Here is a 17,397-nt window from a genome sequence, read left to right as displayed (position 1 = left end):
ACTACAGGGTGGACATTGTGGCACACTCAGAAGCCGGTTTTGGGGCTTTGGTCATCAGGGCGGTGGTGCCAGGATCCCACCCACTCCAGGAATTGCTTTTGAACATCCTGCAGGTTCTGGAATAATGAGAAACTATATAATGGGAAAATCAACGGCAGGGTCTAAGGCAATTTCGAACCACAGATCAAATTCATCAACTGACGAGGCAGACAATGAAAGTGGCCCAAAACAGCCCAACCAAAAGGTAACACACAGCCACACATCACCTAACCCAAGGAAAAAGTAGTGCAGGCAGACAAGATCTCAAACAGTCATGCACTAACCTCATGCATGCACACTCACACATATAACCCCACGATATTAACCAACGACTAAGCCTGAAATAACACACAAGACCAGAACACCAGACCCCACGCCAAAGAAAAAAGTCTTATCACGCATCCAGTCATCAGAACTCGGCCTTATTAGTAGCCCATAGCGAAAAGAAACCAAAATGAATACCTTCAAACTACTCCTAATAATCTACTCCTTAACATTGATCCACTTAACACTAACCACCCCTCTTGCAGAAAGTAACATTATACACATACTATACAATCATCAAAGATTGATCAGATACACCACACCTCATCAAACTGACAACTTAAACAAAGGAAAAACACCAACGTACGGACAACCACTACAGAATGCAAAGAAGGGTCCAAACAAACTCACCTCAACAAAGAAATGACAACTAATAAAAGTCCACACAACACCAGACGCAGAAGACCCATTCCAAACAATCCAAATGGACTACATCAATGGCAGATCCGCAGTAAACAAAATAGCAATACTAACAGACTGGATCATGGCAGAAGACCTTGACCTACTCTTCATCAGTGAAACCTGGATCCACGACTAAAAGGACCCCCTAATCCTAGACCTGTGCTCTCCAGGATACAAACTCACACACTGGACCAGAAAGGAAAAGAGAGGCAGAGGTGATCCCACTTTACCACCAAAGCCACTGCCGAGTCCATGATACCTCAACTTGAATTTGCCTCAATCAGAATCCACAACAAAACCCTACACGATCATTTGAATTGTGTCTTGTTTTACAGACCTCCAGGTAATTGGAACGAAGGCCAGACTAACTTCATGGACTTCGTTTCAAACACATGTGTAACCAACTCCAATGTACTAGTATTAGGAGACATCAACCTTCACTTAGAAGACCCAAACTCAATCAATGAACGAGAATGTAAGGAATTCCTCCACCTATGTGATCTCAAATGGCCACAAATGCAAGCAACCCACCTCAGGACAACACTGACATCGAAATCTTCCTTAATGAGTTGGACCCAACCACTGGAGAATACCCGGCTGACCGAACCTGGTTAAAATTCGTCATCCTTATCGTTGATGCAGTTGCACAGGCGATCAGCAGGTTCTCCAACACTCACTGTAAACTAGATACCTGTCCCAACTACCTAATGAAATCTGCCCCTGACCGCTTCATAGCAGACCTCACATCCGACATAAACTACATTTTTTATTTTATTTTTGTTACATTTGTACCCCGCGCTTTCCCACTCATGGCAGGCTCAATGCGGCTTACATATTGTATACAGGTACTTATTTGTACCTGGGGCAATGGAGGGTTAAGTGACTTGCCCAGAGTCACAAGGAGCTGCCTGTGCCTGAAGTGGGAATCGAACTCAGTTCCCCAGGACCAAAGTCCACCACCCTAACCACTAGGCCACTCCTCCACCATGCTTAAGCAAGGTCTCTTCCCTAAGGAAAATGGCAATATCCTACTCACTCCGATACCAAAAGACACCAAGAAAAAAAACAAATGAAATCACTAACTACCGTCCAGTATCATCCATTCTGTTGGTAGTCTAACTGATGGAAAGCATGGTAGCCAAACAATTTACAGATTATGTAAACAAATTCTCAATATTACACGAATCACAGTCAGGTTTTCGCCCCCTCCACAGCACAGAAACAGTACTACTCACTCTCCTAGCCAAATTCAAGCAGGAAATAGCAGTAGGCAAAAACATCCTCCTCCTCCAATTCGACATGTCTAGTGCATTTGACATGGTAAACCATAATATATTAATAAGATTACTAGATAAGTTCGGGATTGGTGGAAACATACTTAGCTGGATCAAGGGTTTCCTAACTACAAGAACATATCACGTAAAATCAAACTCAAACATATCATCACCATGGAAAGCAGACTGCAGAGTACCACAAGGATCACCGCTATCACCAATCCTCTTCAACCTAATGATGACCCCCACTAGCTAAGTCCTTATCCAACCAAGACCTTAACCCTTTCATCTATGCAGACGATGTCACAATATTCATTCCTTACAAATGTAAACTGACAGAAATCACCAACAAAATCAAGATCAGCTTGAACATCATGGACTCTTGGGCAAATGCATTTCAACTAAAACTAAACAAAGAAAAAACACACTGCCTCATCCTCTCATCCCTACACAGCGTGGATAACCCCACAATTATCAACACCCCAGATTACACACTCCCTATCTCAGACAACCTGAAAATCCTCGGCGTTACAGTGGACCGCAACTTAACACTAGAGAGCCAAGTGACATCCACAACAAAGAAAATGTTCCACTCAGTGTGGAAACTCAAACGCGTGAAACAATTCTTCCCGAGGGGAACATTTCACAACCTGATACAATCAATGGTACTAAGCCATGTAGACTACTGCAGTGGAATTTATGCGGGATGCAAAGGTTTGTACCTTAAAGAAACTTCAGACGCTCAAAACCCGGCAGCCATGCTTATCTTAGGAAAAACGTGATTTGAAAGTGCAAAACCCCTTTGCGAAAACCTACACTGGCTCCCAATCAAAGAACGCATTGCTTTCAAAATCTGCACCCTGGTTCACAAAATTATCTACGGTGAAGCTCCGGGATACATGACAGACTTGATCGACCTACCAACTAGAAACGCATCCGAATCAACACGAACGTACCTAAATCTGCACTAGCCAAGCTGCAAAGGACTGAAAAACAAATCAACTTACGCGTCCAGTTTTTCCTACATAAGGACACAACTGTGGAACGCCTTACCAAAAGCCTTGAAAACTACGAACGACCACCTAAACTTCCGGAAAATACTAAAAACTAACCTGTTTAAAAAGGCATACCCTACCGATCCAACATAAATGCCTGATCTCTGCAACACAACAAAACTAAAGAACGTAATGGACATAACACAACTCTTCCGTTGTACGATTCCCTAGTGTGCCACATGAACTTTATCTTACCACAACATCACTTTGTATTTGTTTACACTGGAGTCTGTAACGCCTGTCCAGTACTATGTAAGCCACATTGAGCCTACAAATAGGTGGGAAAATGTGGGGTATAAATGTAATAAATAAATACTAGTAGGAGAGATTAGGTCTTAACCTGATAACTTTCTTGCCATTAGTCCTTCCCACTATTCCAGAGGCCTGCCTGATGTTTCTGAGATGTTTAGTTGCTGTGAAGTAATGAGTCAGATAAAGACTGTCACCTTGCATGGTGCTTCCTTTATATCTCTTGTTCTCCACACGTTGTCCAAAGATGAGAGAGGTCCACAAATGTTTGCTTGTCTGGTTAGTGTTAGGTTAACGAGTTGTTTAAGGTTGTTGTTTGTTCTGAGTTTCTCCTTACTGCTTGTTTACATAAATACTGAAGAGCTGGACTAGATACCAAGAGAGCTTAGTTTTCAGGTCTCTATCTCCACCTGTTGTTTCATGGACATAACTTTCCCACAGATTCTGGAATAGTGGAAGGACTAATAATCTTGTGTCCCTTCTTGATGATCTGCACAGAAATTGTGACAGAGGTTCTGCTTCGATACTAGTGCTGCTGGATTTCTCAGCATCTTTCGACACTGTTAATCATAATAATATGCTTACAAAGCTGGCAGAAACCAGTATCAGTAGCCTAGTATTTACATGGTTCAAATAATATTTATCGGACAGACAACAAACAGGCCTGTTTTACAACAGCACATCGTTACCTTGGGCACTGAACTGTGGGGTGCTACAGGGATCCAGACTGTCTCCCATTTTATTTAATATCTACCTCAAGCCTCTGGCTGAGCTTTTTCGGCGAATAGACGCAATATTCTATATCTATGCTGATGTACAACTACTCATACCCATTAAACCAGATCTTCCCACAGCCTTGAGTAAACTGACTGCCTGCCTCAGCGCAAACAACAATAAACTCTGCCTGAACCCAAGCAAAACAGAGATTCTTTGGGTACTTAACACAAGTGTACAAATACCTGACTTCAAAATACCTTTTGGGAACTATGAAGTCCCCCTAAAATCATAGGTCAGGAATCTTGGGATGCTGCTAGACTCGTCATTTACCCTGATCCCACAAATTCAAACAACCTTGAAAAATTATCAGCAGTGGCAGCTACCAAATCTCTCTCCATATATTAATAAGACACGTCTGATCACAGTGGTCCATAGTTTGTTTGTTTATTTATTTATTGCATTTGTATCCCACATTTTCCCACCTCTTTGCAGGCTCAGTGTGGGTTACAGTACATCATGGATAGTGGAAGTAAGAACAGAATAGATACTTGGTATTACAGATGGATTTTGGGTTGCATGGTAATGGAATACATTTATTATGACTTGCTAGACCGCTTGAATGACTAAAATTTAAAGAAAAGGAACTCTATTTCAAACATAAAAGTTAATCACACCAAGATAGATAAGAAAGGGGTGGGGGGTTAGATAAGTAAGAGAAAAGGAGGGGGGGGAAGGCCTCCTAACTGAGGAATCCACATCAGCAGATCAGTCTGCTCCCTCAAATGCTTGTTTAAAAAGCCAAGTCTTTAAAGAAATCTTAACATTTTAATAAGAAGATTCAGAGCGGGGGAGGGAGGTTTTTCCAAGTGTGGGGGGAGCGAGAAAGAAAAATTAACTTATCTCTAGTACATTCATAATGTGCTACTTTGGGACTAGGAAGGTCCAAGCGATGGTCATTTAAGGAACGAAGAATTTGGGAGGGAGAGTAAGTGATAGTGAGGCAGGCAAGATAATCGGGAAGTCCAAGTCAGAAAGCAGTAAATGCTAGAATAGCTATTTTAAAGATAATACACTGCTTAACAAGCAACCAGTGGTGCTGTTTCAAAAGGAGAGGTGGTGTGAGCCAAACAATGAATATGTCATAGTAGCCTGGTCGCGGTGTTTTGAAGAGTTTGTAACCTTTTCAGTGATGACTTTGTTAAACCTGCATAAACAACATTACAGTATTCAAGTTGACAGCTAAAGAAGGAAAGGAGAAGGGCATGGTAGTGATTAAAAAAAAAAGTGCTGAACAGCTTGAAGTTGATGAAAGAGAAGAAAAGAAGTTTTAGACAGGTGTACTATTTGTGGTTTAAAGGAGAGGGGACTGGGCAGAGTCCCAAATAATTCCTAAATATCTGAAACTAATAATAGGAGTAATTTTTGCTCCAGACAGAGGTACAGATGGGGGTGTGGAGAAACCAGAAAGCCAGCAGGCAACCGTCTTGCCGGGATAACATCGTGACTACTATAATGTCCTGTTCATGGATCAAACCAAAAAGAGTTTGCATCTGCTCCAACTAATTCAGAATGCTGCAGCACGACTGATGGAAGGCTGCAAGTGGTGTGACCACATCGCACCCTTCCTGCAAAAACTACATTGGCTACCAGTACCTTAGAGGGCAAAATTTAAAACTCTGTTTGATTCTCAAGGTCCTCAGACAAAATGGACCAGAGTACTTAAAGAAAGAATAAATTAGCCCTTTACATGCTTTTGAGACCTCAAAGGTACTCTCAAGGATCTGTACCCTCATCAAAAGAAATTATACGATGTGATACCCTCTAGCGAGCCTTCTCAGGTGTAGCCCCCAAGCTCTGGAATTTACTCCCAGAAGGGTTACATCTAACTCGAAACTACCTCTCCTTCAGGAAGCAAGTTGAAAGCTTGACTCTTCTCCCAAGGCTTTAATACATAGGGTGACTGATTATACACCATTCTGCACCTGGACTAGCTTGCTACACACACTGTAACTTAGACCAGTTCCTTGTCTTGTTTAACTGTACAAAGAACTTGCCCTGAGTTTAGCCACCCATCTATTAATCCCAATTAACTGCATCACCCATCTTGTCCCCATCTATATATCTGCACTTGGCCCCTCAGCTACATGGTTAGCTGTGTTGTAGAAAAGCATTAGTATCATATCCATGTTACTTGAATGTTCTAATGCGTGTTCATTAGATTTTTCATTAGTATGCTAACATCATATTATCTCTGTGTTATTTGAATTTCAGTTCTGTTTAAATGTGTATATTTTTAATCCTGTTTCATGGTAGTCCTATTATTAGGTTTTAATTTGCTGTTCTCAAGTTTACCTCTTTTATTGTATTTATGTTTATATTTGGCCATTTTTACTATTGTTGCACTGCCTTGGGTAAATCTCTTCATAGTAGTGGTTAATGAATCCCAATAAATAAATAATGGAAAGAAAATTATCAGGTAAGATCTAATTTCTCCTTACAGCAAGCTAAGATTTAATTTATTCATAAACTGACTTCAAGTGTGAAGAGGATAGGCCAAGTCAAGAATTCTCACCTATTAAATTCATGGTTGTAGAGGTGTTTTCAAAGGCATCTAAATCTTACACCTATATTCCCTTGAGCTTGGTGTTACAATACAGATGTCAATGGAGTATAAAAATAAAATGTTTGGTAATTCTTTCTGTACGTCTTTCTTCTGGAGTGGTTCCTTGATTTTCATTTTCAGATCATGTGTAGAAAGCCTTCTCTAATCTCCGCTGTGGAGGAGGGGCTGGTGGTAAAGAACTTCTCCGAGGTCCATCTAGGGATGCTACTGAGTGGTTTTGTGAAGAATATAATGTCTTATGGAGTGTTTGTGGAGTTTCCCTATGGCCTTTTCGGGCTGGCACCCAAATCTGTAAGTCAGAGAGGTTGGCCTTTTTCTGTTAGCACTGTTTATTTCTAATGAACTTCACGAGAACAAGGCCAAGCACACACACCTCTTCTTCCCACCTCTACACCTTGGTGGAAAGGTTGGAATGACTTTTCTATTGGTTTCACTGGCCTTGTTTCTAAAACATTTGGGCACATGATGGAACCAACATTCTGCCTGTTTTATGAGACTTGTCCCTTCAATTGGTAAATTTTCTTATAAGATTTGATTCTGTGATTGTAATTACTCAAAAGACTGAATTAGTGACAGGATGTTAGGCTTAGTTTTATCCATTTGCTTGTATTAAGCTGTTTTTCATAGATGCCATGAAGGAAACGCTAGAAGAAGCTAAACCTTCCCAAGATAGTGCAGAGCCGTTTGGTAAGTTTACTTGAGGGAGATGAGATTATTTGAGCCCATGTATTTTTTGAAGTCATATAGCCGTAAATCAGTTGGTCTTAACCTAAAAGCTTATCCTGACACAAAAAGTGCATATGGATATTAAAGTATGGCTTTGTTTTAAATCCTAGGCTATGAGTGATAAATTTGTGACTGACCCCGGTGAACATTTTGTAGTGGGGCAGAGTGTGGTTGCAAAGGTAACCAATATTGATGAGGAGAAGAAACGTATGCTGTTAAGCCTGAAGATGTCAGAGTGTGCGTCGGAGGACCGCTGCACCGAGAGCATCTCCCTGCTTGACCATTACTTCCAGGAGCTGCAGTTCCTTAGGAGCATCATGGGCAGCAGAGGTAAGGACTACGGGATGGAGGACATTGCTGTAGTCCTTTCAGAATTTTTTGACAAGTTCAGTTCCACAGTTATTGGCTCAGCGGCGCCACTGAGCAAATATAGAAATGATTGCCTTTTCCTTTTTTTTTTTTTTGCTTTTAATTCATCTGAGTATGACGTATTGCTGCAATGCATTAATTCATTCACCTGTTATTAATAAACCCAGTTACTTTCAGCTGTATTTAATTGTAGATGGGGTAGTTTTTAAGTGGTACACAAAGCAATACAGAAAATAATTACGCTGAGCAGTGGAACACACAAAAAACGAAATACATCAAAAACAGGATAAACAAGACTAGAAACACTGGTCACAACCCAAGACCAAAAAAGTACAAGTGGTCAACATCTTAAATACAAATAAATAATACAGAAAATACCTGAAAAACCCACCGTTCTACTTTTAACAAAAGGCAAGTATATTACCCTCTAGACAAATGTTAAGAGGCCATGAATTCCAGTAAGTAAGCCCAGCCGCAATCCATGATTTGTACATAATGGAGGTTTGCAGCTAGGGCTGGCAGGCATCTCTGTCCTTTCATTCCTGTAGAGCTACATGGCTTGGTAAACTAAGAATTCTGGAGAGGCTTCTTTTATTTTGTGCACTCCTGAATAGATTCAAGTTTCATGAATTAGAATATTTTCACAGAAAGTAGAAGGTATATTGGAGAAAATTGTTGTGGATTTCTCTAGCTTATTTATTTTATATTTGTTACATTTGTACCCCGCGCTTTCCCTCTCATGGCATGCTCAATGCGGCTTACATATTGTATACAGGTACTTATTTGTACCTGGGGCAATGGAGGGTTAAGTGACTTGCCCAGAGTCACAAGGAGCTGCCTGTGCCTGAAGTGGGAATTGAAACTCAGTTCCCCAGGACCAAAGTCCACCACACTAACCACTAGGCCACTCCTCCACAAATGTAACTTACTGAGTTTCTCACATAGAACTGGAGACAAGGGGGTTGTGCTTTTATTTTTCCCCTTGATTTGCTGAGTGAAGGGCGTGAGGTACTTGTATGTTTGTGTTTAGAGTGCATAGATAATCTCCAGTAAAGTTTGTTATGCTGGCATGTGGTATTTATCCCTTGTGGCTGGCTACCTCATACTTAAGTGGTAGGAGGGAATTATGATGTTCTGAAGGTTTTAATTTTTAAATAGAACGAGTTTAACAATAATATGCTAATTGTAAAATGTGGAATATTTTTTTTCTCTTAAAATAGAGGTTCTATTTGACATTAAAAAGCATAGGGTTATATCAGTGTCAGGAAACGCCTAGCCACCTGCCTGGGGCTACCCCGCTGCCACTTAGAGGGTCTATCTCCAGCACAACTGCTTGTGCTTTACGCTAGCACCCTCCTCCCACTGACTGGGTCCCAACTGGCTCTGGGAGAGTCTCCCGCTCTCAAATTATCCCCAGTGATTTCTAGGTTACTGGGGGCCACACCCCCAGTGGTCCCACAGTTCCCAGAAAGCACTCACAGACCCAACACATAAACCACCAGGATTCTTAGTCAGTCCAGACAAGCAGAGGCACTAAACTAAAATATTTATAGTCATGAAAAATTAGAACAATGAACAGAAAAGGTGCAACCAGCAAAACAATAACAGGTATCTGAAATATGGATCAATTATAAAACTATGTAAAGGGAAATGGGACTTTATACTGCCTTTCTGGGGTTTTTGCAACTACATTTAACGGTTTACATGGTGTATACAGGTACTTATTTGTACTTGGTTAAACATTTGTTTGCTATCGAAATAGTACCTGGGTAGATCAGGACATATAGCTGTTCACAGGTTATCAAAAGTAACTGTTCACAGGGCCTCAGCAAAAAGATCTTTCTCTCTCTCCTCCCTGGCTAAGACTGGGGCAAAAGCCAGTACATCCTAGATAAATTTGAGCTCCTGGACCAATCAGAGCCCAGAACAACAAGTTTTTCAAAAGTATATTGCATCTTACTTCCTATCTGTGCCAGACTAAAGAAAAAACAGTTACTACTCTAAAATAGCTTTAAAGTAAGGAAACATCACCTGCTGGCCAATAGGAGAAATACACTTCAAGAATTTATTAAGGCAGGTTTTTTTTTTAGAGGCTTAAAAACCCACTGTCTTTGTAACAGTCAGCATTTGTGTATTATTGTTCCAACATTTCCCCTCTTTTTGTTAATTTCCCTCCCAGTTTGACCACTTGTTTATGTCTGCAGTTTTGGAAAGCATAAAAAAAAACTCTTAGACCAAAGCAGTGGTTCTCAATGTTCTTTTGACATTATTAATTAACATAAATTATTACCTATGGGCGTGCACAGCTCGGTAACATTGTACTCACTTTGGTGTTTTTGGACAAGACGTCACACACATTGGTTTTGTGACTTTTACGTGATAATGGCCTGGTTTACTCTTACAATTTGTATTTTATAATTTGTGCCTAGATAGCACTTTTGAATGTGGTTTTGATATGTACCCTTTTAATATTGCTGTAGTATTTAAAATGATCCCTGCACACAGTCTTTGCTGTAAGGCCCGAGATGGTTCTCTGTGGCTTCTAAATAGCACCATAAGCTTCTTTAGCTTATTATGTGACTTTCTTTTTTTTTTTTTTTTCTATTTATTTATTGAATTTTAATTATACAAGCATATCAATCTTGTAACAGGAAAGACTGATCAAGAAAGGAAAAAAAAAACTTCATAAAGCAAGACATTTTACATAATAATTTCTTGTCTCAGTCAAAAGTCCACAAACTGGGAGTTCAAAGTGTACAATAAGTGAAGCTAACAGGAAAAAAAACTTTAACAAATGGTGGGTCGGACCCATTTAAGACGCATTAATTCTATTTCAAACGCTTTCACTAATTGGAACTACTGTTCCATCAGTCTTTCTTGCTGTAATAAACAACTCCAATTGGGATGGGTCAAAAAAGATAAATTTTTCTTGTTGGTAGGTTACTAAGCATTTGCATGGAAATTTTAGGAAAAAATTGGCTCCCATGTTAATCACTTCTTGTTTCTTCTGCAGAAATTTCCGTCGGCGTAGCTGTGTTTCTCTTGACACATCTGGGAAAATATTAATCTTTAATCCCTTAAATACTTTATTACGATGTTTATAAAATAGTCTCAAAATCCAGTTCTTATCGGGTAATAAAGTTACTGTCGCCACCAAGGTGGCTGGCAGTGCTTGGTCAGTATCGGAGGTCTCTAATAATGTAGACACATCTAAGGGTTGATTCTCTTGTTGTTGTTGTTGCTGCCTTATGGTCCCAGAGGGAATATAGAATATTTGGGTAAAAGGAGGTATATTATCTTCTTCAATTTGAAGAATTTCCTTAAGGTAATTTTTTAAAATCTCTCTGGGGGCCACATTAGGCAAATACGGAAAATTCACAAACCGCAGGTTATTATTTCTGGTAAAATTTTCCATGTTTTCAGCTTTTTTCCTTAAACTAATTAAATCCTTCGAGAGGAAGTGACGTCACCGCTAAAGATGGCTGCCTAGAGCTCTAACTCCCACTCCTCGATAATAAAAATAAGCAATAAGAAGCAATCACCAGCCCTTTTGGAGCTGCCTGCACTGTTCCACATTGTTCCTCATCGCCAGCAGGATGAGCAAAGCGTCCTCGGCGCGAGCTAAAGACTCAGAGAAGTCCGCCGGCGGCGGGACGAGCAAAACCGCGAAACGCCACGAGGTAATGGCGCCGGTTTCCCCTTCGGACTCTGATTCTGCGCTGTCGTTGGCGGAATCGCGAAAACCGCCTGCAAAAAAAGGAATCTCAGGCGAACTTCGCCAGATACTGTCCGGTATACAAGCAGATATCAAAAAGTCGAAGGACGAGATTCTGGACCGGATGGAGACCCTAAGCTCTGACCTCCGCGAGTTGGGGAACAGAGTAGAAGAAGCGGAAACAAAGCTGGAAGAACAATCTGAATCCTTGCTAACGCACGAGACCCACCTTCAAGCGTTAGACCAAAAGAATATAGAACTTGCATATAAACTTGATGACCTAGAAAATAGGGGAAGGAGGAATAATCTCAGATTTCGTGGAGTCCCCGAGGGAGGTGAGACCGAGGATGTCCTGATGATTGTACAAACACTGTGTACCACCCTGCTGGGGACTGAGGCCGCAGCGGCGAAGATCGAGATAGACAGAGGACATAGAACTCTGGGCCAGCGGCAGGACAATAGAATACGGGACATCATCACCCGGTTCCACCGATATGAAGTGAAGGAACAATTGCTTAACTGTGCCAGGAAAAAGCCCAATTTGGAATATGGCGGGGCCAAAATAACAGTGTACCAGGATCTCTCACAGTTCACCTTACAACAGAGACGCCTCATGAAACCGGCTTTGGACATCCTAACTAAGGAGCAGATAACATACAGATGGGGCTTTCCTTTTTCCCTGAATTATACATTGCAGGGTGTTAAAATGAGAGTTACATCGCTGACCGAAGCCTGGACATCCCTGCTTGAAGCGGGAATGGTGCAAAAGAGCAAACCTCCAGGTGAAGTAGCGTCAGCTACGAAGGCCAGGCTTCAAAAATGGCAACGGGTCCCTGCAACACCTAAAAGGAATAACACAAAAAGAAAAGCGGCCGTGGAAGAAACCTGATCGGATAGAGCAGCCTGGACATTATATTTTATTCAAGGTTCTCTCTAAGGAGCAGGCCAGAGGGTCACTGGCTGATATTGACCTCAGGATTGGTAAATATGCAGACAGTACCTAAAATCAAGCTCTGTTTCAGGTTTAATTGTTATCTTCTTTTTTTACAAAGGAACTTATGTCTCTTAATTAACAGAGGATATGATATTTACAGCAGTGTGGAATATTGTTTATGATGTTATAAAGTTATATGCGATGTATGAAGGGGTAGATTAAGGAGATGGAGGGTGGGGGGGGGGGGGCTAAGGTATTAGTTGTGCAAATGTGGAAAGTTTATTAGGGAAAAGGCTCCTGGTGATGCTGTGAAGCAATCCGGGGGTGGGGGGGTGGGGCGGGCTGGGCTGCCTACGTGCTAGTGTGTTACTTTCTCACATCCCACTACTGGGACATGTGCCCGGTGGTTGGTGTTAGACAGGGGGGGCTGCAGTGGGTAAGAGAGAGGGGGGGGTTAACAATAGGGGGGAGGGGGGAATGGGTGGGTTGGGGGCACCACTGGTATAGGGGAGCACAAATATGTGTATTAGAAGGACCCTGTATAATGGGGGAGAGAGCTGTCATATTGTCCCAGGCATGACTACAGACTTAAAAATTTTATCATATAATGTGAAGGGCCTGAACATGCCTCAAAAGCGGCAGAAGTTGTTCAGGGAGTTACAACAGCTAAGGCCGCATATTGTCCTCCTACAGGAGACCCATCTCCGCAGGGTACATGAGCGACTCCTCTCCCATCCAGATTACCCTAGTGCTTTTTTTGCCTCTTCCGCTGATGGCTCCAAAAAGCGTGGTGTGGCAGTGCTGTTCCATAAGTCTATAACAGCCCAAATATTGAGTGTCAAACGGGACCCGGGAGGGCGGTTTTTGTTCCTGCAAATTGTCCTAGACCACACAGAACTCACTCTTGCAACTTTATATGCACCTAATGAACAACAGGGGGCATTCTACACTAAAGTGAAGAACATACTAGCTACATTTACCCGGGGTTCCCTGATCATGGGGGGTGATTTTAATGAAGTTATGGATCATGTGATGGATAGGTCCGGGAGACCTCAACATCCGATCTCTAAGGATTCTTTGGCACTGAACTCCCTGGTCAACTCACTGGGGACTTTGGACGTCTGGAGGCTGGGTCATACGACAACTAGAGATTATACTTTTTTTTCTCCTGTACATAAGTCGTACTCACGCATCGACTATCTTTTTCTTGACGTTACACTAGTTGAGAGAGGCCCGACAGCAGGAATCGGTAGTGCCACAATCTCTGATCATGCCCCAGTTTGGGTCACTTTGCCGACCATTAGAGCAGAGGTCAAAGATAAAAAATGGATGCTTAACACAGAATTATTACAGGAGAAGGAGGTGGTGGAGGGTTGCAGGAGGGTCCTGAAGGAATACCTGGAGCTTAATATAGAATCGGGCCCACCCCTCAGTGTTGTATGGGATGCCATGAAGGCTGTCTCTAGAGGTTACTTTATACAGATAGCTAGTAGGCGTGCGAGGGTTCGTAGGGCCCAGCTGGCGCAGTGCATGGAAAAGATTCGGATCTTGGAGGCGCAGCACAAATCAGGCGGCTCCTCTGCAATTTTGGAGGAGCTGCGCGGGCAGAGGCTCCAGCTGGACTCTATCTACTCCGAACAATTAACCTGGTTACAATCTAGAAATAAAGTTTGAACATACGAATTTACCAATAAAGCAGGACGCCTCCTGGCCATAAAGTTACGCAGGCGAAAAGTAGATCGAACAGTCACCCACATTAGGGACACGAGGGGCAACCTGCTGAATACCTCTGAGTCCATACGGAGGCGTTTTAGCGAATTTTACCAGGAGCTCTATGCACAGGAGATTAATCCCTCTGAGGACACTATATTAGACTACTTAGCTGAGAGTGACTTAGCACCCCTAAATACCCAACAGAGGAATGCCCTTGATGCACCAGTTACCCCAGTTGAGATACAAAAAGCTATACAACACTTGCCCTCATGTAAATCACCAGGGTTAGATGGCTTACCTAATGAATTCTATAAGAAATTTGCCCCCGAACTGGCCCCGTTGTTCGCGGACTTGTTCAACACGATTGGGAGGGGGGAGTCGTTGCCTAGTTCCATGTTGGAAGCCTGGATTGCGGTATTGCCTAAACCGAATAAAGATCATACAGAATGTGGGTCCTTCCGTCCAATATCTGTCTTGAACGCCGATGTTAAAATCTTAGCTAAAGTTCTGGCCAACCGTCTGGCACCGTTGCTCCCAGCTGTTATCCACCCTGACCAAGTGGGTTTTGTTCCATATAGAAAAGCAACAGACAATACCAGGCGAGTGGTCGATTTAATATATTTGGCCAAAAAAATGAAGAGGCCTCTCTGTCTCCTTAGTCTGGACGCTGAAAAGGCCTTCGACAGGGTTCACTGGCCTTTTATGTATAAAGTGATGGAGGCCTTTGGGATAGGACCGCAGTTTAGTGGGTGGATCCAGGCGTTCTACAGCTCTCCTAAAGCCTGTGTTCGAGTAAATGGGGGTAACTCAGCAATGATCCCTTTACACAGGGGCACTAGACAGGGCTGCCCCTTGTCCCCCCTGCTCTTTGCCATGGTTATGGAGCCCTTTGCAACCAGGCTTAGAACCAATCCAGGTATCTCAGGACTTTCTATTGGTGGGAGAAATCATAAACTATCCCTTTTTGCGGATGATGTATTATTGTTTGTCACTAATCCCTTGACCACCTTCCCTGGGCTTTTGAAAGAGATAGAGGAATACTCTAATGTGTCGGGATTTAAAGTCAACATGTCCAAATCTGAAGTTCTGAACGTGACCCTTCCAGAGGAGCTCGTGGGAACGCTGGGGTCCTCCTATGCCTTTAGGTGGACCAGTGGGAGTCTTCGCTACCTGGGAGTAAACTTGTCGGCAGACCTCTCAAATCTTTTCTCAATTAATTATAGGGGCTTGGCAGGGGCGCTCATCGAGGATTTGGGAAAATGGGGTGATCTTGATCTTTCCTGGTTCGGCCGAATAGCGGCAGTAAAGATGAATGTTCTGCCGCGCCTGCTCTACCTCTTTCAGGCTCTCCCAATCAAAATGCCCCGTAAATTCTTATCATCATTACAGGACCGTATCATGCGTTTTATTTGGGTGGGAAAACGACCGCGTCTGGCACGCTCGGTCCTATACCAGGATAGAACGAGAGGAGGGTTGGGATTACCTAACCTGGCTTGGTACTATAGAGCGGTTCAAGCACGCGCGGCAGTGGAATGGTTTCAGGACTATCCGGATCGGCAATGGGTGCAGCTTGAACAATACACCCTGGGTGAGAGGCCGCTGGAGGCCCTTATGTGGATCCCTGGCTCGCATAGATCTTTGGAGGCAGGACTTTGTCCTTCTATATATGTCACTCTCTTAAATTGGGACAGTCTGTTTCCCCATCGACGTACTACATTATCTCGTCTGTCTCCCATAGCTCACAACCCATTGTTTTACCCCGGAATGATAAAAGGAGTGTTCACAAGATGGTACACTGGAGGCTTACGAACATGGGGTCAACTGTTTGATGGGGAGCATTTACTGTCGTACACTGAGGCCCTTGAGAAGTTCCCGATAGTGGGGTCAGATCAATATGCCTATCTTCAATTAGCCTCTTTTCTTAAGACAAGGGCAGTTCGGGAGGTAGTGGCCAGGGAACAAATAGCACTAGAAACCATCTGTGAAGGCCCACCTAAGACAAGTGGGTTGGTATCGCGCCTCTACCACATTATAAATAGGCAATCCCCGACATATATACTTCACAGGAAGAGTTGGCAGAGGGAACTGGGCATGGAGTTGGAGGAGGCAGGGTGGGAAAAATTGGAGCGGGCTGTGATGGGGGTGTCGTCTCATGTGCCCTTTAAGGAGAATGCGGTAAAGGTATTGTACCGTTGGTACCTGACACCCGAACGTCTTCAGCGTATTTATCCCACATTGACGGGGCTGTGCTGGAGGGGATGTGGGGTGCGGGGCACAGCGGGACACATTTGGTGGACATGCAGGAAGGTTAAGGCCTACTGGAGAGCGGTTCGTAGCAGGTTGCAGAGGTGGACGGGGAGCCTAATACCTTGGAGCCCGACTCTTTTCCTATTTTCTGCCCTAGCTGTAGGTCTCTCCCGTACCCAGCAAACTTTCTTGAGACAGGCCATAAGTGCAGCGAGAGTTACAATTGCTGCTCATTGGAAGCAGCCCATAGCTCCACCGATTAATAGGTGGATTCAAAAATTGAGGCACATCTGCGAGATGGAGAGACTCCTAGCGGAACGGCACAATCAAATGGGTAGATGGCACTTGACCTGGGATCCCTTTCTCCTTCATGTATAATTTGTCTGATGACCTATGTTACGGTGGTGCCCGAAGGGGGGGAGGGGGGAGGGAGGGGTGGGGTGGGTTGGGGTTCTGAGTGACAAGAGTGATACGGAAGTGGGATTTCATTAAAAAAAAAAAAAAATTTATTTAAAAAGTTGAAGTTCTGAAATGGTTATTCTGAATAATTTTCTAGGTATTTTACCACAGTTAAAAGTTTTCTTTTGGTATAGCATGAGACTCTTACTACTCTTTGTATTACTTATGTGCTATGCTTCTGGAGACCTATGTTCTGCACAAGTGACATGTAATATTATACTCATGTTGTAATATGTTTCAGATTTTATGTACTAATAATCAATAAAGACTTCATGGAAATTTAAAAAAAAAACAAACTAATTAAATCCTTCAACATTACGTTTTGAGTCTCTTGTATCTGCTGTATTTCCTTGGCTTGTTTTTCCACCTGTGTGTTTAAGCATTTAACTTTATCCTCAACATTTTCGACATCTTGTTTAAGTTTATGTATCTATGGAAGCAGAGCTTTGCCGAGGTCTGCTATCAAATTCCATAAACAGTCAAGTGTAACTTCGGGAGGTTTATACTGAAATCGAGCAATTGAAAAGCTTCCTACCTCCTGTTGCAGGGAA

The 17,397-nt window shown here is 42.7% G+C and overlaps 1 protein-coding gene across 2 annotated transcripts in view; it reads left to right on the top strand.

The window, feature by feature from the left end:
- Positions 1-17,397, top strand: part of PDCD11 (programmed cell death 11) — a 141,416-nt gene that overhangs the window by 50,645 nt on the left and 73,374 nt on the right. For both annotated transcript variants that reach the window (XM_030202807.1, XM_030202806.1), the window contains exons 16-17: positions 6,804-6,974; positions 7,520-7,739. In XM_030202807.1, the coding sequence (XP_030058667.1) occupies positions 6,804-6,974; positions 7,520-7,739 (391 nt within the window). The remainder of the gene's footprint in view (positions 1-6,803; positions 6,975-7,519; positions 7,740-17,397) is intronic.

This window comes from Microcaecilia unicolor, chromosome 5 (genome assembly GCF_901765095.1).
Source record: "Microcaecilia unicolor chromosome 5, aMicUni1.1, whole genome shotgun sequence".
In the NCBI taxonomy this organism is placed as follows: domain Eukaryota; kingdom Metazoa; phylum Chordata; class Amphibia; order Gymnophiona; family Siphonopidae; genus Microcaecilia; species Microcaecilia unicolor.
The sequence above is the reverse complement of the archived record's forward strand: the minus strand, read 5'-3'. Positions and strand labels throughout refer to the sequence as shown.